Genomic DNA, 19,543 nt, shown 5'->3' with positions numbered 1-19,543 from the left:
ATTTGTGACGTCAGCTAGGATGGTGTCTAGCGTGGCTCTCAAGGCCAGGAGGACTTAGCATACATAGGTGTGTTTAGCTTTTAGGTACTTTTTAGGTTTACTTCATAGAAAAGAATCCAATGTACTCTGACTGGAACTGCCTCCCTTCCTCAGATCGAGGAAGTTTTGGAAAGAAAGCAGCCTGTACTCTCATGAAACAGTCCCTCCTCCGTTTCCACGTCGTCCCTTCTCACTCACTCTTCAGCCCGGTCCGGTTTGCCTTCCTCTCTTGTCACTCACTAGCACAGCCTTTGCTCAAGTCACTGGCGATTCCGTGTCACCAGATTCTGTGGACAGTTTGGACCTCATGCTCCCTGACTTCTCACCAGCATTTGACACTATTGGGCACACCTTTCTCCAGCGGCCTTTCTGATTCCACATTTGCCCAGTTGTCCTTCACATCACTAGTGGCTCCTGTTTCTCCTTAATGCACTTATCCTGCTGTGTGTGGCTCTTATATCTTGAGGTCTGCAAGGTTTCATTCTAGGCCACTTTCTCTTTTCAGTTCCTGTTTTCTTCCCGGGTGGTCTCATCCTTCCAGTGGCTTCATCTTCCTCTCTATGTCCTGGTGGCTTTCCATGTTCGTTAGGATGGAATGGGCTGTGCTGCAGTAGCAAACCAACCCCAGATTTCGATTATTTAACCCATAAAAGGTTTTTTCTCACGTGTGCAAAGTCACTTCTAAGCGGTGACTCAGGAATTCAGGCTGATTACAGCCTGTGGCCCTGCCCTGTCATCATGTGGCCTTCACCGTGGCACCGTGGCCCAGGGCAATGGAAGAGAGAGTGTGGAGACCCCCAGCCCATAAGCTGTGCTCACGCTTACAGGCCTGTGGCTGGAACAAGTCATATGGTTCCAGCGTAACTGCAAGAAAGGCTGAAAAAGAAAGTCTCCCTGTGTTCCGGGGGTGAGGAGAGTGAAAGGGGGCTTGCTGAGCACCCAGCACCCAGATACACAGTCACCTCCTAAGTCCAGCCTGGCTCTCTCCTGAGAACTCCAGCCCTTATATTCAGTGGTTCCTATGGCATCTTCGTTCACCAGGATACCTCAGAAGTCACTCACACTTACCAGGTCCCCAGATGAGCTCTGCTGCACTCACGGAAGCTGTCCTCTGTCACAGCCCCTTTCCCAGCGATTGGCTGAGTGAATTGCCCTCAGCGCTGCGAGACCAAACCACGAGAGGCGGTCTCGACATCCTCCTGTCTCTCAGCTCCACTTTTAGCCGATCACCACATCTGTCAGTTTTACCTTCTGTCCCCTCTGCCCATCCTCAGGGCAGCCCCCGTCCATGGTGCTGCCCTCTGTCACTCAGCCGCGTCTGTTCAGGTGTGTCAGAGGGAAACGTCCATCTCCCTCTTCAGGTCTTCCAGAGGCGGAACACTGGGCAGCTGGATTTCTTCAAGCGCTGGCGGACCTACGTGGAAGGCTTCGGGGACCCCATGAGGGAGTTCTGGCTTGGTATGACCTTTGAGCATCCATAAAGGCTGAGGTGCAAAGGGGAGAGTCCCCCCTGAAAAGCTGGTCAGGCAGCTTGAGGAAGCTCACCACGTTCAGGCAGAGCTCCAAGCGACAGGGACTCTCTGAGGAACCTGCCGACCAGGGCGTTGGTGTGGCCGTGTCGCTGGGAAGGTTCTCGTGTGCTGTGGGCGTGTGAGAGGGTGGGACTGTCACAGGTGGGTGGGCTTTGTGCTGCATCTAAGGCCCGCACGATCTGCCTGCAGCCTGAACTTTTCAGAAACCACACGAGGAGAAAAATAGTTGATTGATCGGTACTCTGGGCTCTCACTGGGAGGTCCTACGAATCCCTGAAATTCTAGTAATGCCAGTCGTTATGGCATTGTTTTTTCCCTTTTACGTCTGCTCTATTCTGGAGCAGATGTTCGTAGAGAATGAAATAGCCAAAAGCATCAACTGGGAAATGAAGAATTAAAAAATCATAATCTGGATACTCAGCGTCTGATAGAGTAGATGATGTTTGTGGTTTGCTTGGTACAAAAATCCCTTCGGTGACCTTAGAGTCAGTAGGTGATCTCCTCTCCCACTTGGTGAGATAAGTGGATGATAGATAGAACAGCTTCTGCTTGAGAGAGAAGGAGTCAGTGGGGGCAGATTCATCCCACGATTAACCGCTCCGCTCCCTCCCAGAGGATGTGGCTTCCACACTCAGAAGCATGACTGTGCCAAAGACATAATAGGATGAGAAAGTGAGCCCCCAGAAGAGGTGGTGTAGGGAAGGCCCCCATTAGCAGAGGAAGTAAAGGCTAAGGCAGCTTTGCGGGCTGAAAGTCTCCCATGCCACTGGTCGGTGCTCACACACCGGTTGATTGGTTACCGGAATTCCATTCCTGATTCTTAGGACTCGACAAGCTACACAACCTCACCACAGGCACGCCCACCCGCTATGAGGTGAGAGTGGACTTACAGACTGCCAGCGAGTCTGCCTATGCCATATATGACTCCTTCCAAGTAGCCTCCAGCAAGGAGCGGTACAGGCTGACGGTTGGGAAATACAGAGGCACAGCAGGTAAGACAAAACGTGTCCTTCCTGCTGGGGTCTCCTGCTCTGTGTGTCTGAGGGTTGGTCAGCCACCTGCCATGGGTCTCGGGGGGATAGACTATTGTTCTGTGAATTGTCCTTACTGACAAGTGAGGCCCTGCTCCCTGCAGGGGATTAAACAGAATCGTTGAAGCAGTCTTTGACTATCATAAAATTGGAACTTCTGTACATTACACACTGATCCCCCACCAGTAAAATCCCTCCTCTTGTACTCCCCCAATTCGGGCTGTTGTACATTAGCTGATGCACCCACATTCTGAGAGATTTCGTGGTGTCTGCCCACCACTCATTCGGCTTCAGCCGTGTGACTGCCATTCTTGCATAGCAGTATGTGTGCATGTATTATTTAAATATTTTGTGGCACTTTGCCATAAGTAAAGACAGAAGAATGAAAGTGCTGATTCAAACAATAAGAAGTATAGGTCTCATTAACGCCACACAACTGTGACAACACAGAAATGAGCAGTTCAGCTGAAAGTAGGGGAATGTTAGCTGCTCACTGGATTTAAGCCAGTTGATGGTGTGTTCAGTTGTGAAGGAAAAGAACAAAATTAAGCAGCGTGACAGAAATACTGGAATTATATCCCTGAGTATTTTCTTTAAGAGGCAAGGCGTGGTTATTGTTTTACTAGTATACTTTAAACCTGTATTTATGGTCTTTAAACCCTAACAAGTAAGTCTGGTGTTTGACTTAGCATGTTTTTGACTTTGGTGGAACTATGTAGGAATGTGTTACGAGCCAAATCGACTGACTGTGTAACACATGGTCTCTCCCCTTAGACGCACACGTAAATAGATAAATAATAATATAAGGCAACTTCTGCAAAGAGTCAAATAAGTGGTAAGGAGAATAGAGAGCTACAGGAGTGTGGAGAGGTGGGTACCTTGAGGACCGAAGGGATTGCCAGAAGCTCCCTGCGGGACAGTGGGCTGGAGCTGGGTCTGAAAGGCTAGAACTTTCAGATAGGAGGAAAGGGGGCGGGGGGGCTCTCCAGGCCTGGGGGAGTCCAGGAGTGAACAAAGGCTGAGCAGACACAAGGAAATTGGGGTGTACCCTTGAAGCCTGCAGACATTCTCAAAGGTGTCTACTTGAGAACCCCCTGATGGCAGAGGGCTGTGAACAGACACCCCTGAGTGTCCGGGGCCATGACTGGAAGTGGCCAACTACTGATGCAAAATTTCTTTCAGGTCTTGTAATTTAATTTTTAAAAAAAATCACATGAATTTTGCACTTGCTCTTGTTTCCCAGTGCTTAGTGTGGAGCCTGGCACAGAGTAGGTGAGTTTGAAAGATGATCCTGCTAGTACAACCTTTCTAGATAATCTTATGGGTGTTTTATATTGTAAAGAATAGAATCTGAGGCCCAAAATAGCTTTCAGAGGGTCAGTGAAGAGGTGAGTTTGGTGACATGGTAACATGGGAGGAGACAAAGCAGGAGGGGTAGGAACCTACCAGAGTATGAGGAGTTTGGGCGACAGACATGGGGTACATTTCAAGGGTCCCGAGTAGGGGTTGGGGGTGGGAGAAAGTGTGCAAAGAATTGATTCAGGGAAAAACAGTCTTTGGGAGAAAAGCCACTGCAGCTAGAAGAGTCTGCACTGCTTTGGGTGCTGTCCCTTCTTTCCTTGCAGGTCCTGGTCTCCATGGGCTGGAAAAAGGCTGGCAACCGTTTTACATTGTACAAAGTATAATATAAAACACGAAAGTCAGGCATAGAAAAAAGCCAGTTAAAATGCAATTGGGGGGCTTCCCTGGTGGCGCAGTGGTTGAGAGTCTGCCTGCTAATGCAGGGGACACGGGTTCGAGCCCTGGTCTGGGAAGATCCCACATGCCTCGGAGCAACTAGGCCCGTGAGCCACAACTACTGAGCCTGCGCGTCTGGAGCCTGTGCCCCGCAATGGGAGGGGCCGCGATAGTGAGAGGCCCGCGCACCGCGATGAAGAGCGGCCCCCGCACCGCAGTGAAGAGTGGCCCCCGCTTGCTGCAACTCGAGAAAGCCCTCGCACGAAACCAAGACCCAACACAGCCAAAAATAAAATAAATAAATAAATAAAGTAGCTATTAATTTTTAAAAAAATGCAATTGGGAAATACAGATGGACATTCAGATGATTATAAGCATATTAATCGAATGAGGGGGATTTAATTTAAAGATGCCCTCTTGTAGGACTAAGCACGCTGCCTCCCCTCCCCCTCCCCCCAGCTGTAGCTAAGATCAGGTCGCATTGGCTCTCCCAGCCAGTAGGTGGAAGGGGTGTGAATGTTACAATCTCCCTTAGACTTCTCAGTGAAATAAAGTAATCAATAGTTGATCTAAGAAAGAAATGGAAAATTTTATTCAAGCCAACCTGAGGATTTTAAGCAGGGAGGCAGTCTTTCAGAAAGCTCTGAGGACTGTTCTACCTGTTAGAGGTCAAAGCACAGTTATATAAGTTTTTGAGACAAAGGGTTATATGTCAAATGGTGTATTGTTGACAGTTTAGACAATCCAGATCTACATGTACAAAGTAGTGGGTCATGGGTCATGATGGCCCCTTGATGAGATTAAGAGGGAGTGTCACCTCCTAAGGAAGTCTGGTTAACCCAGATGCATGGTACACACTAAAGGGGAGGGAAGAGGCCCAAACGGGCAAAGAAAAATTTTATTTAAAAAATTTTTTGTCTTGCCATAAAATATGAACTTTATTTCATCAGACCCCTCGGGCCTCCTCCTGCTCACATGGCAAATATCTGGTCATCCCTTTTCTTCCCAATACCATTCAGTCTTGACCATCGTGATCAGTCAGCCTTCCTTTCTCAGGCTGAAGAATCCCAGTCTTCAGAGACTCCATTCATGGAACCTTCTGCAGACAAGATATGGGGTTGGGCTGTTTCCCTTTGGCACCTGTGCCCACATCTCTCCCTGAAACCCACCGCCCTCACGGGACTTATGCTGGGGACCTCACTCAGGACTGCCCTCCCAGGCTACCCAATCCCCTTCCCTCTATTATTCGAATGTACCTTTTCTGAGGCCTGTCTTAATCCAGTAAATGAACTGATGCTAATGAGAAAATGAGTGGAAAGGAGTCAACGTATTTGTGAATTACTGTGATTCTCCTCCCAGGGGACTCTATTTGCATTTTAACCGTGATTAGGGTATAATTCCCATTCTAAGGTTGTTCAGGCCAACAGTGCTGGTCAGTGGAGGATGTGTTTTTTAATAGGAAGCCTTGAGAGACTTTGAACTCATGCAGCATTTAGACAACAGTCTAGTCTTCCCCTGTGTACTATCATTCTTATTTTTACATTCGGAATTACAGCGGCGGGGTTAGTGGAGTTTTAGCTTTCCTTATATGTGCTGATTGGTCCCTGAGGAGGATTTGGAAAGTTAGGAAGCTTCTGGGTACTCATGTCCTAGATGATGAGGTACTTTTTAGAGGGCATGGCATTCAAATAGAAAGTGAACATTCTGATATCTCCAGGCATGTGCCAGCTCTCCCCAGCTTTTAACCCTGTTATAGCTCTTTTTGGAACTAGAGGTGTACCGCTCTGGTGGGAAGGTGAGGTTTCAGACTCTTCCCCTACTCAGACTGTCCAGATGGGCCCTCAACTTTTGCTTCCACTGAAGTCAAATCAGAAAGCCCATAATTCCTCCCCAAAGGAAACTCCAGCAAGGTAAGGCCATGTCAATTGACTTTCTGATTCTGAACCTTGGAGTGAGACAGGTAGGACAGTCTATGAACTCTACCTTCAAGAGGCTGCTATTCATCCATTTGGAGATTATAATGAAAACATAAATAGCTAGACATTCGGGGTGGTGCAGAAGGCCTTCTGTGGGCTAACCAGTCATTTGCAGCTGATTTCAAGTCCCACTTGCTGGAGACTCAGAGCTGCTCAAGCAGGGATGGCCCACCCCCTGGGGGCACTTAGAAATATGCTGGTAGACTGAGGAACTCTACCAGCATTCAGTGGGCTGTGGCCAGGGATGCCAAATACCCACAGTGAAGGATTGTTCCACCCCAAATGGCAGTGCCTTCCTAGCTTTGAAGTGGATTTTTAAGTACTGGCACTTAGAAAGAAAACATTGTTGAACACATGGACAAAAGAGAAAGCTAGCGACGGTACAAATCACTCTTTCATTGGCCAATTCCTGGTCCCAGGGTAGAAGATGTTTAAGATCCAGACATGTGGTCCTGTGTCTGTGTGTGACTTAAAGGGGAAATGATGTTAACAGCTTTTTCTGGTCTGAGATGGCTCAGCTGCCTGGGTCATCTTTCCTAGTACTAGAGAAGAAGAGTTGGCCCCAGAGTGATACTTTGATGAGATGGGTGCTGACCAGCTCAGCAGCCCCATCCTGGGCTTGGGTTCAGACCTCTTATGGGCCTGCCACCAACTCCTCCCACCCACCACCCGAGAAGAATGAGCTCCCACCCAAAGCCATTAGCCTAGAAGTGGGGCACGTATCTCTCATCAGTGTTTTCTCCTAAAACTCCAGCAGTGGGGAGGGAGTCTAGGAGTCTAACCATCTTTGGCTTTTCTACTTTATCTTTCTTGAGGAGATAAGCTTAATAAATCAGAATACTGTCTTGGCCAGGGCCTGATGACCAAAGAAAAATTAGTTTTTGATTTATGAGAACACTCACTATCTATACTCGGAACATAAGTGTGGCTTCAGTTTCTAGAAGGTAGAAAACCCATCTGCGGGGGAAAAAACTCTCACACTCAGGCCACAACCTGCTTCACCTTTCTTTATCCCAATGCCCAAGGTTAGATAACCACAAAGAGACCTTTAAGACATAGCCTGTGCACAGATTCTTAGAAAACAGCTCTGGGAACTTTATGTGCAGGTCAGGTAATTGTTGCTAAGGGAACCATTGTGTGGTATTTGGAGCTGTAGGGAACTGTCTGCAGGGAATCTGAGGAGAGGGGGAAATGTCTATGAATAGATGTGACAATTTGCCCTTCTTTGATTGGAGAGAATGAATGCGGGCAGAGGTTTTGCTGTGTCTTAGGTGAGGCATGAAGGAGTCACTGTTTGATCTCCCAGATCAGAGGGTCAAACTGGGACCTTCCCTTTACACAATGTGTTGTCAACTGTGTATCTGTCCCCAGCCACCTGCAACTAAGTTCTTGAGAGCAAGGACCACTGTTTGTATTCCCAGAGCCTAGCATGGTGCTGGGCCATAGCAGGCATACCTGATGTTTTCTGAATGAATGAATGAGGTTTCAGGACAAAAGTTCTCGAGCTTTAGCTGGCATCAGAAGGGCTTGCTGTCATCTGAAGGACTTGTTAAAGCACAGACTGCAGGGTATGACCGTGGAGTTTCTGGTTTTGTAGGTCTGGGGTGGACCTGGGACCGTGCATTTCTAACAAGTTCCAGGTGCTGCAGCTGCTGGCGGTCCAGGGTCCCCTTTGAGAACCATTGCTGTAGATGGTCAGAGACAGCTTGTCCTTGTTAGGCATAATCAAAGCCTGCTGTTGAAATAAGGAAGCTTCCTGTGAATTGGTGTCTCAGAAGGAACTCTGGGCTTGGAATCTCAGGTCGGAGATTTGAGTCCTGGCTCTGCTGCTTCTGGACTGTGGGACCGTGACAAATTCCTAGAGTCTAACCTCTGTGAGTTTGTTTCCTTATGGGATTAAGAGCTGCCTGACCCACCCCTCAGGCTTATTGTGGGCATCAAATGAGAATGTATATGTGAAGGTGATGGGTAACTCAGAGATCAGATTAAATGGAAGTATTGTTATTGTAGGAACAGAACTTGATTAAGCTTGGGATTGATATGAGCCCTTATTGCCTTTTATGAGCTGAATTAAAAAGTAAACTTATAAAAGGATGACAAATGTGATGGGGGAAATAGTAGAATACAAGTAAAATAATTAAGGCAGATTTCTAGATAGGATTAACGAAGCGTTTAATTGTACCTATGTGCCCAGAAGGGCTCTAGAAGTTCAGGTGTGTGTGTTAAGAGGGCGTGTGGGAGGATTAATAAGGAGAATCTTCCTCAGGAGTGGGGTTGAGCTGGGCTTTGAGGAATGGTGAGGATTTGGAGTGATGAAGGGCAGAGAGAAACAGGTGAGCAGAGGCATGGAAGATGGATGCGTCCACTTCACACGTGGAGGGCGCCTGTGGGGATAGCGGGCTATGAGATTGTGCAGAGGGTACAGCCAAGTTACAGGCCTGAAAAGCCAGGAGGAGTAATTCACTCCATGTGGGAGGAAGTAGGCCTGAGATGATGAAAATGGATGCTTAAGCTTCGGAAGAGCTAGGAAGGCTGTTGTATTAACACAGGCCTGGAGAGAGATGAGAACAGCCCAGGGTGGCAGCCGTGGGTGCAGGGGTGTAAGGGAGTGGTCTGCAGAAGGAAGGGCTCGATAATGGGGTACACAGGATTGTCAGATGTGGCTCGGGGGTACCCAGTCTGGGTGACTGGGAGGAGGCTCAAGCAGAGACAGCAGCACAGAAAGGGGGTTAGTTGTGTGAGGGTGGTCAGGTACCATGGGGAGTGTCGAGGAGTTTGGTTTTGGGTGTTTGGATATTTTACTGTGAGGCCTCTAAGTGAAAATGCTTTTAAAGCTATTGGAGAAACAGGCCTGAAGTTTGGGTGACAAGCCAGGAAAGAGAATCTGTTCATCCGTATCGTGTTCTCACCTTGGCGATTTTGAGAAAAGAGTGGCTCCTTGTGGCCTAACGGACTGGATCCCTGGCGTTTTCATGCCTGGAGGTTTTCCTGCCCCCAGGCCTCTTTCAGGTCAGAGTTTGATCACGCCCTCAGGGGTGAAACTTGGGCTCTCCCCTCTCATCTCTTCTCTCCTGCAGGGGACGCTCTTAGTTACCACAATGGATGGAAGTTTACAACCTTTGACAGAGACAATGATATCGCCCTCAGCAACTGTGCCCTGACGCATCATGGCGGCTGGTGGTACAAGAACTGCCACTTGGCCAACCCTAATGGCAGATACGGGGAGACCAAGCATAGTGAGGTAGGTGACAGGTGAACATCTTTTTTGTCCCAGGCTTTTCCCACATTGTGTTCCTAGAGTGACACCCTCCAGACTGGTTTGGCTGACCCTCTCCTTCTGATGCCAGCAGTCAGGGCAGTAAGGCTTCTTCTCCAGGCTCCATGGCCTGGAGGTCAAGGCCCTCCCTGCCCATCTGCTGCAGCCCCTCCCCACTCTACATTCCCACCAATGCTGCACCCTTACTCAGTGCAGGGAGGTACTCAGGCTGCCCACTGCTTAATAGAGATGATATGGGTCCCACACCATCTCACTTTACGAGTTCACACATGGCCACTGTCTTGGTCAGCTCAAGCTGCTGTAACAAAATAATATAGCCGGCATGGCTTAGACAACAGACATTTATTTCTCATGGTTCTGGAGGCTGGGAAGTCCAAGATCAAGTTCCCAGCAGATTCAGTTCCTGATGAGAGCTCTTTCTGGCTTGTGGATGGCCACCTTTTCACAGCGTCCTCACATAGTGGAGAGAGAGAGAGAGAGAGAGAGAGAGAGAGCTCTGGTCCTTCTCTTCTTATAAGGGCACTGATCCCACCGTGGTTGAACTACCCTCATGACGTCATCTAACCCTAATTACCTCCCAAAGGCGCCATCTCCAAATACCATCATGTTGTGGGTCAGGGCTTCAACATATGCAATTTGGCGGGGGAGGGACACAAACATTTTATCCATAACAGACACTTCAGAATTCTTTCTAGTCGTTCATCCAGTTAAACCAGAGCTATTTTTCTCAGTCCTTTGATCACGGGGAAAACAAAGTTTTCTGTCTTATGTCAGACCCACCCTTGGATCCACTTCATCCAGAGACACCCAAAGTCTGCCCAGAACGTTGTGCTAAATCGGTTTCTCCACTTCAGGAGTGTGCACACAAGGCCAAGAGTTGGCGAGGCCTCCTCACCCCTCCCTTGCTCTGCAACTTTCCAGTCAGTGATTTCTTGCATCCTCTTGCCCCGTGAACATGGCCTAGATTCCTCCCCAGCTTCCAGGCATCTCCTGCCTGCTCCCTCACAGCTTCTTAAAAATTGCATCTTTGTTCCTACTCATCATTAATCCATCCCCTCCATGAACTCTCCCCTTGCTGGGTTTCTCATTTCCCATCCTGGATCTTGATCCTAGCCTTCAGGAAGCCACCTCTCCCCAGAACTCATACATATTGTACCAATGTGACTGTAAATATGAGTACATCTAAAGTCCAGGTACATTTTGATTGCTTTGGTCCTAACCAGGCAGCAGGGACTCCCAGTCCTTATGTAATTTTTCAAAGGGAAGAAGAAATTTGTCCCCAGGGGAGCCATGGAGGGTGTGCCCGTGAATCATGGTGGCAGCATGTGGGCTGACTCAGGGAAGCCTGTGATCAGAGATCAGATATTTGAAATGAGCAGCCAGCATGCCCTAAACCATCCCCATATTTGCTAATAAAAGACATTCATCTGGTTAATGTGCTTTTCACAGTCTGCAAGGCATTTAGCTTCTTGTTTATTATTTACCTCACAAATTAAAATACATAAAATTGGTCACTTGGGCTCTTTATTGGCCAGCTTGCAAGGTTATTAAGTGAATTAAATATTATTGTGCTCACCAGTCAAAAGTCGTAAAATGAAATTTAGTTTTCAGCAGGCTATTTATTATCCCAGAGCTAATATCTAAACAGTCTAAATTGAAAATGATTTTCCACAATTGGCCAATTAATATGTTTACTGTTGCCTTTAATTTTTTGTAAAGGAAAAGAGTGAAGCAAAGATAATTTGATCATTGCTGGCCAGGTTGACCCCATGTTACCTTTGTTGCTCCTCTGGCCTCGCCCGCCTCCTGGGCTCACACCCCCCATCCTCCAACCGCAGGGGGCTTCCAAATTGTCAGCCTGTCTAACCTCAGCTGCCCAGCAGAGGGAGCACACTTCTAGATTCCTGTCTCACTTCCTTTATATATACCCCAATCTCTCCCCTAAGCAGAGACAGAGTAGTTTCCCTGGCAAAGAAACATTCTTTGGTACCATAATCCACCCCACCCTCTCCCAGGTGCCTCTTCTTGATGTTGGCTTATTTATTTGTTTTATTTAGTTAGTTATTTAATTTGTTTACTTATTTATTTAATGTAGGGGGTGAACTGGGAGCCATGGAAAGGACATGAATTCTCCATTCCTTTTGTGGAGTTGAAGATCCGCCCTCATGGCTACAGCGGGGAGCGTGTCCTGGGCAGAAAGAAGCGAACACTGGGAGAAAATTCGAGAACATTCTGACGGCCCATTTGTGCACTTATCGCACAAGAGGAGACCAGCCCGGGGTTGGGGCCTGTGTAAGCGTGGGGTGGGGTGGGTACTGATGACTGGCTGATGGAAGTTTGAGGGGTGCTCACAGCCCCTGGCTTCTGAGATGGCTGGATAACCTGCAGGACAAAGCCTGTCACCAAGCTTCCAACCATATAGCTCACTTCCTTGTCACCTGCATTTTGCCCACCTGTATTGTGGGCCTGAAAATCAACACAAAAATAGCTGCACAATGTGTATGGGAGAGACAGCCCTGGAACTGCAAGGTTTTCTGCTCTATCTTCAGTGACAAATATACGGGATTAGGGCAAAAAAAAAAAAAAAAGGGATAAAGAATCACCTATAGGACTTCTTCAATTGGAAATCTCTGGAAATTGGTATATATATTCAGGGCTCTGCTAATACAAATCTTCTGTCTAAAAAGAAACACCAAAGAGGGGTTTGACGACAAGGGGCTGAGGTATCCTGAAACTTACCTTCCGTTACCACTGGAAAATTGGTAAAATCTTTTCTGGGGAAAAAGGCATAAATCTTCCCCTTTTAAAAAAAATTGCTGATGTTATGAGGAAGAATAAAGGGAACCAAAAGGGACCAAGAGGGATTTGAATTTTGCTGTGTTCTGACCAGTATCCAGCATGCTGGAAACCCCAGCTTCCATGTCACTGCTATTTTTAAGTGCCCCCTTTCCAGCCATCTGCATTATCACTCTTGTAGATCTGCATATGTTGTGAATAAATTCTCACTTATTTCAACTTTAAATAATTTGACTCTCTTGGTAATTGGTTCCTCCCAAAGACCCTTTTCTGTGACTCCCTTTCGTACTGTCAAGTCCTGAGCCTCTCTCCTCTCTCCCTCCTGCCCCTGCCCTCCCCCTCCCCCACCCCGCTCTGTCAGACCCCTGGGTTTCCTGAAAGTGCTCAGCACCAGAGGCTTATTGTTTGAGTGGACACTTGGCAAGGTCAGATCCTTTTGGCTTATTTTCCTGTCACTTTGGAAGGTTTTTCTGTGGCAAAGTCAGTGACCATTGAAGAAACTTAATTTCCTATTCGAGAAAAAATAAATAAATAAATAAACCACTTGATTAAAAAACATTTGCCTTGTGTTGTTTTCCCCACATAAGTACACTTGAATTCTAAATTTAACCTAAGTGCAAGCAAAGGTACAATCTGTGCATTATAATGGAGTTTGGTTGGCCGTGGCCTCTGACTGGTGTGATAGCAAATAATGGTATTTGGAACCAGGAGAAGTGGGTGAGTGGGGAGGAAGACGCGTGCCCTAAAAGCTGCGGTCCTCCTCGAGGATGCTGGAGTCGTTTATTGCCTCGGGTTCTCCAGGTTTTACCCTCTGGCCGAATGCCAAGCCATACTTCCGAAACAGTGTTTGTCAACCTTTAAAATTTTCAGCATCCCCTTGGTTCCCTATACACTTGTACTGAGCAATGCCCTGGTAACTTCTCGGTCTGATAAAGTGTGGTCTGGATGAAGTACAGTGTCAGTGTTGGGGCTAATGGTTAAAAAACGTGCTTGCACCTCTCTCATCGATTCAAGGAGAATTTAAGTGTCTGCAGGCAGTGTTCTGGGCACTGGGGAGCCAGCGGTGAGCTCACAGAGGTAAGCAAGCCAGACATGGTCCTTGCACTACTGGATTATGTGTGCTGTCATTCATCCACTCATTAACTCATTCATTCAACAAATACTGATTAAGCCCTATTCTGTGCTGGGTTCTACTCTAAGCCCTGCTGCTATGGAAGTGAACCAAAGACAAGATTCCTGCCCTTGTGCTTATATTCTACTGGTGGAGACTGACAATAAAAAACATACACGTACAATTCCCAGAAGTGATGAGTGCCATGGAAGAAAATTATAGTAGGATTAAGAGATGGAGGGGAGATTGGTGGCAGAAGTGGGGGACTCCACGGGCCTCTCTGAGGAGTAGATATGTGCAGAGGCTGGCCAGATGTCTTTAGTTTAATCCAGCTTCCTCAGGGCTGGAGCCTGAGCTAATTTCCTTGTCCGTTTTAAAGCTCCCTTTGCACAGCTTCTCAGTTCCGAGGCCTCTGGTCTCCTGTTTGCACACAGAGTTCTCACCTTGGTGACCCAGGAGCCCTGTGCTCATCCCAGTGGGTGCAGCCTTTTTAGAAAAGAAAAGCCTCCTTTGCAAAGTGGATCAAACCCCGGAAGGATTCGGAGCGGGGGTGGGGTTGGGCGCATCGTGGGTGGTGCTTCCCAAATTTAACTGCGCTTGTCACATGTGCCTGGTGGAGCAGGATTGCTGGGCCGCAGCCCTTCTGACTCAGCAGCTCTGGGCCAGGGCTGCTGCGGGATGGGTGGCCGCTCTCTGAGTAGCTCTGGCGGCGCAGGGGGCACCCTCTGATGGCCTGTTTGCTCAGGAGGCGTCTGTGATGGTGGCAGCAGCACAGCCCCGTCCGTGTTCACCAACCCTGGTGTTTTCCCACCGCTGGCCAAGAAGAGGGCTTGTGGGAAACTGGAGTTGTTTCTTGCATTCTTTTGCCTGTAGGGTCCTTGCTGCCCTGAAGGGACAGGACAGAGAAAACCTCAGTTGACCCATTCAAGGATTCCACTGGGGCAAAGAAGAAAGTGTGGGAGGTGGGAAGCTCATTTTCAAAGGATGTTTGTCTGACTGAGGAGAACATTCCAGACCTCAGTCTCTGTGCCTAACCTCATTTTAACATGACCGGCTCTGGCAACTCCTGCTCTGGTAGCTGAATATAGGCCCCAGAATAGATTTCTGGATAGACCTGCTTCTTCAAGGGTCAGACACATTTCTTAGAGCCAGGTTATGAGCCATCAGGGTTTTGAAGCTTAAGGGACAATTCCTACCGGTTAGGACAAACCAAAGAAAACAAAAGCTGTCATAGAAGGCACAGGTGGCACAGCCAGGCACCGGGGTAAAAGCGAGGACAGAAGTATCACAAGCAGTAGACAAAGTCTCCGAGCCGTTGCCTGTTCCATGCAAGATACTAGCAAAGCCTCGATGAGAAGAACGCAGCCCCTGTTCGCAGTGTGGTGGGGACGGCCACGGGGACAGACCACGACAGTGGGCACTGCGACGGCGAGAATGCTGTGAGCAGAGTGGGGTGCCGTAGAAAGCACTGTGGGTGTGGTGTCAGCATTACGTCCAGAAGGAGGAATCTGCGTTTGCCAGGGGAGAAGCGAGAGGCCTGGGGGAGGCAGGGCACCTTGGGATGAGGACACTTGATGGCAAAGATGAGAAAGGGTGGCGTGTGGTGTGTTTGAGGGAGGAAGACGGTTTCTAGGTGGGGTGAGGAGTGGCTGGTGGGGAGCCTTGCTGGAGAGATGGGCGGGGACTGGCCTCGGCCACGCAAGCACTGTGGTCTCAGGTTGCACTGTTTAGCACAATCAGCTGGAGCTGTTACCAGCCGGATCCTACTTCACCTCCAGAGACGCTGCTTCAGTGGGTCTCAGCTGAGTCCTGTGCCTCTGAGTTTGTTAAGGCTCCAGGGGCTTCTAACGTGCAACTGGGGCTGAGAACCATGGCTAAGATGCAAAAGGGGGGCAGTGGAGAACACTCAGGGGTGCTTAAACCTTGGAGTGACACTTGTAGTGAGGCTTGTATTTTGGAAACATCAGTCTGGTGACAGCATAGAGAATAGGGGGAGGCGTGGAGGGCAGTTTTGGGGAAAGAGTGGAGAGTCACAGACAAGTTAAGGGTTATTGCAATAGGCAATAGGTGCTGACTTCCTTCGCCTGAGGCAGAAATTGTGGGAAAGGGAAGAAGAGCATAGGTTAAATAATATTTCGGAGGAAGGATTAACGGGATTTGAGGGGGGTGGGTGGTAAAGGGAGGGGAGGGGTCCTTTCATGGCAGAGTTTAGAGCTGGTTGTTCTTGACAATAGCTTCCTCTGGGAAGAGGGTCCCGACTTTTATGTTTGTCACATGATGTCAAGAGTTCTACTTTTGGGAGTTCCCTGGTGGTCCCGTGTTTAGGCCTGTGCACTTTCACTGCTGAGGGCTTGGGTTCAATTCCTGGTCGATCCCCCCCGCAAGCCCTGCGGCCAAAAAAAAAAAAAAAAGGAATTCTACTTTTTAACTTGGAATTCTCAGGGATTCAAGGATCCTTAAAGCTAGGAAATGCTGAAGGGAGAAAGAAAAAAACAAATGACCCAAGGAACTGTGATCAAAGGAATGACGTGAAAGAAAAGGACCAGGTGTGGTGTGTGAAGAGAGACAGGCTGTGGACAGAATGGAGTGTCAATAGGGGTACAACATGGCAGTGGAAAAACAATTATAAATAATGAAATGCTCTCGGCGAAACGTAGTCACTTACTGGAGGAAGTCTTCCGCTAAAAGAATTTCCAAGTCGTTCCCTTAAGCCCTTCCCCAGGGCGGTGGAGAGGATCGGGGAAGGTGTTTCTGTCAATAAAGAGCGCGGATCAATCAATAACGTTTGAGGGCAGCCTCCCAGCGCAGCGGGGCGCGCTGTACGCGGCCGGGCCAGCAGATGGCAGTGTGGTCCTGCCGGGAGCCTCTAGCCTCAGCGCCACTTTCCTCTCCTCCAGAAAGGGAAGTTCTGGGGGTCTTCACGTTCCTTCCTTCCTGGGTAGAATGACCTGGAGAGTCAGCCTGTGGGGTACGACTCAGCATCCAGCCGGTGCTTGGTGGTTGCGCAGGCAGTGCTGCTGCACAAAACAGGTAACTGGGAAACACTTTGAAGAGGCTGCCTCGTCAGACGGGGACTCTGTCCCGCGACCTGGTCCACTGGGCTGGTGGTCCGGCAAGGGGAGCGGGGGGCACCCCTGGAAGGAGTTTTAGGCAGTTTCTAAAGTGCAAATGAATCCACTTCCAAAGTCCTTCTGTTGGTTGGATGTTGCTACGGGGGAAATGGGTTGAGTTCCGACGCCAGTGGTATAGAAAGAAGTTAGGTTCTCAGGCTAGCCCAGAAAAGCCTGTTCATTCTATAATGCAGATAAATTGCAGTGCACTTATAATGACAGAAATAGAAAACAAAGGTATTGTAGTAGTGCAATTTAAGTAAAAGAACGGTGGGATGAAACCAGTTCTTTATTTTGGCAAGTGAAGAAAATTAGGTTTGATTAGAGAAGGATAGGAGGCAGATACAGCTGTCTGTGTTCTCAGCTGGTCTCAGCCTATCAATACCCAATGTTTTGGTTGGACTGGCCCTTGAGTTCTTATTATAATTGTAAGATACCCTTCAGCAATAGCCGTCAGGAACCTTTGAAAAATAAAGGTTTATTACTTGCAAGGCCTGGAAATTACACGGCACACAGGAGGCCACATTGTGAGGTTGTGTGTGGGAGGGAGAGAGAGAGAAAATGAGCTCAAGAGAGAGAGAGCATGCCTAGGGTTCTCCTTTTATTGGAGTCTGCAGCGGGGGCCTAGGATTTCGAGGGCTCACTCTTCACTGGTGAATTTAAAACATAGGAGCGGGAATTCCAAGTGCAGGAAGAGAAGAAAAAAAATCAAGAGGCCCAAATGGTTAGTTATTGAAATCGACCAGGATCTCTAAAACAAAGGAGCCGCAGTGTGGGAGGTGGCCTGGGTCCTTGTCCAGCTGTGTGGCTGGCAGTGTGTTTATCCTGCACAGTGGCCTTTGAAGTGGGTGCCTCTTTGAAATGGATGCCTCTGCAATCAAAGCTGAAGTCAGGCACTTGGATTACAAAAAAGAAAAAACAGAACTGTCAGGGCTCATGCTACACGGTGGAACATCTGAAGGAGACAGTTGGGTGTCTGAAGGCTTGTGGGCAGAGCCCGTTACGGGATTCTATAAGTTTCTGACCCAAAGGAGGTGCTCCTGCAAGTTAACAGTCTCTGAGGAGCCCAGATCAGCAGAGTGGCCTGGACCATGATGCCCTGTGTGCACAAGGGGCACTAGGACAGGAGTCTGAAGACTTTGGTCTTCAGGGTTCCAGGTTTGCGTGAGTTGCTTACCTTTCTGGGCCTCACTTTCTTCCTTTCTAAAATGGGGATGACGTCAGTCCCTGATTTACTCACTGCGTGAGTTGCTGCAAGAGTCAAATGAGGTATTGAAAGTGCCCATAATTATGAGGTAGAAGCACTCTGGAATGGTAAGATAGAGGCCTTGCATCTTTAGTCTCCATAACTTCACTCAGAGCTTTTGGATTTTTTTTTTTTTTCCCTTGATAGAGGTGTATCCCTAGCTAGCTCTAAGGTATATTTGCTATGAATAACCACCGATAGGATTATTATGGCTCACAGAAGAAAGAGAAAGGGCAGAGTGAGAAAGAAAGGTTTGTAAAGGTAAAGGAGAATCTCTACATTTCGAAAGGGGTTTCCTTGGGGATGATATGAATTGAGGTGTTAGCAGTAAAAGACGAACAGATGAAGCATGGGGGTACACAAACCCTCCACGGCAGCATTTCCCAGACGGTGTTCCTTGGAACCCTTGCTCCTCCAGAGGTGCTAAAAGAAGAGGTTACGTGGTCAAATAAGCTTGGGAAAGCTGAGTTCAGCGGAGTTACACCATTTCCTTATTCCAGTACCCATTAGAACCTTTAATGTGATACCTGCATTGCACATTCCAAGGAGGAGTGGGAAAGTCATGGTATGCAGTGCTTTACAAACTTATTTGACGATAGAATGCTTTTGGTTTCTGAATATCTAGATAATATCAATATTTGTCAAGGTGTGGTTCAGAGACCACTGTCATTTACCTAGAGTTCTTGTTAGAAGAGCAGCTTGTCTGGTCTCGTCCAAGATGTAATAAATCCAGCAGAAGGGCAGAGAGGGACTGGGTTTCTGCACTTGTGAGAAACACCCAGTGATTCTCTTTCTTTTTTTCCCCTAATCAATGCATTTTTTTAGCATATAGTATGCACCAGGCTCCACGCTAGGAACTGGAGATACAGCGCTGAATAAGACAGTTACAATTCTGGCCTCATAATGGCTAATTCTAATGCAGGTGAGAATGGGCTAGAGTGCTGGGAACACAGGATCATGGTTACCATACAGTCTGATCTTGTTGTGATGGGAAAACTTGTGTAGTTAGGGAAGCTTTCCTAGGCAGTGATGTAAAATCTGGAATACTTCACCAGAAATATGTTTTAACAGCAGCTAAGACTTAGGGTTATGAAAATCCCTTATCTAGCAAATGAGCGTGGCATCATTGACCCTGACAGGTTTGTGACTATCACATAAAACCCAGTGAGTCTTTAGCATATTTAGTTTGAGGACCTGTGACGTAGCTGGATTGATGTTCTAAGGCAAACACTGTTGTAAGGTGAAAAAGATGTTGACTCAAACTCTCTCCTGATCTGGCCACCAGGAGGCACTGTCACCCTAGGGTGGCTTGAGGTGAGGCGGGATAGCTACTTAAGAAGTTCACCTGTCACATACTGTAAATTGGGAGCCCTTAATTCAAAGAGTATTAATAATACTGTGGACAGTGCAGTGTGTGGTGAAATTAAGGAACGTATTACATCAATGGGAGTAGAAGATGTACATTATTTTCAGTCCCTATCTCATTTGGCCTGTCTGCACCATCTGACTCTACAGACTCTGGCTTTCTTCTTGAAAGTTTCTTCTCCTTTGACTTCGAGGACACAACTCTCTCATGATCTTCCTTCTGTCCTTAATAATAATGAACATTTACTGAGCACTTATAGTAAGCCAGGCCCTGTGGTAAATGCTTGTATGCATTATCTCATTTAATCCTCTCATCCCTGTGA

At 47.9% G+C, this 19,543-nt stretch overlaps 1 protein-coding gene and 1 long non-coding RNA gene across 4 annotated transcripts in view; both read left to right on the top strand.

Moving 5' to 3' along the window:
* TNN (tenascin N) overlaps positions 1–15,103 on the top strand; it is a 64,668-nt gene extending 49,565 nt beyond the window's left edge. The window contains exons 18-21 of the mRNA XM_082405859.1: positions 1,401–1,497; positions 2,396–2,563; positions 9,393–9,556; positions 11,688–15,103. Coding sequence (XP_082261985.1) covers positions 1,401–1,497; positions 2,396–2,563; positions 9,393–9,556; positions 11,688–11,828 — 570 coding nt within the window. The 3' untranslated portion in view covers positions 11,829–15,103. The remainder of the gene's footprint in view (positions 1–1,400; positions 1,498–2,395; positions 2,564–9,392; positions 9,557–11,687) is intronic.
* Positions 15,104–15,185: 82 nt separating this feature from the next.
* LOC309604675 overlaps positions 15,186–19,543 on the top strand; it is a 426,266-nt gene continuing 421,908 nt past the window's right edge. For all 3 annotated transcript variants that reach the window (XR_014230944.1, XR_014230945.1, XR_014230946.1), the window contains exon 1: positions 15,186–16,529. This is a non-coding gene — a long non-coding RNA (uncharacterized lncRNA). The remainder of the gene's footprint in view (positions 16,530–19,543) is intronic.

The sequence above is a fragment of the Balaenoptera borealis genome, assembly GCF_965194805.1.
Source record: "Balaenoptera borealis genome assembly, chromosome: 1".
In the NCBI taxonomy this organism is placed as follows: domain Eukaryota; kingdom Metazoa; phylum Chordata; class Mammalia; order Artiodactyla; family Balaenopteridae; genus Balaenoptera; species Balaenoptera borealis.
Note: the sequence above shows the minus strand (reverse complement) of the source record. Positions and strands in the feature narration are given on the sequence as shown.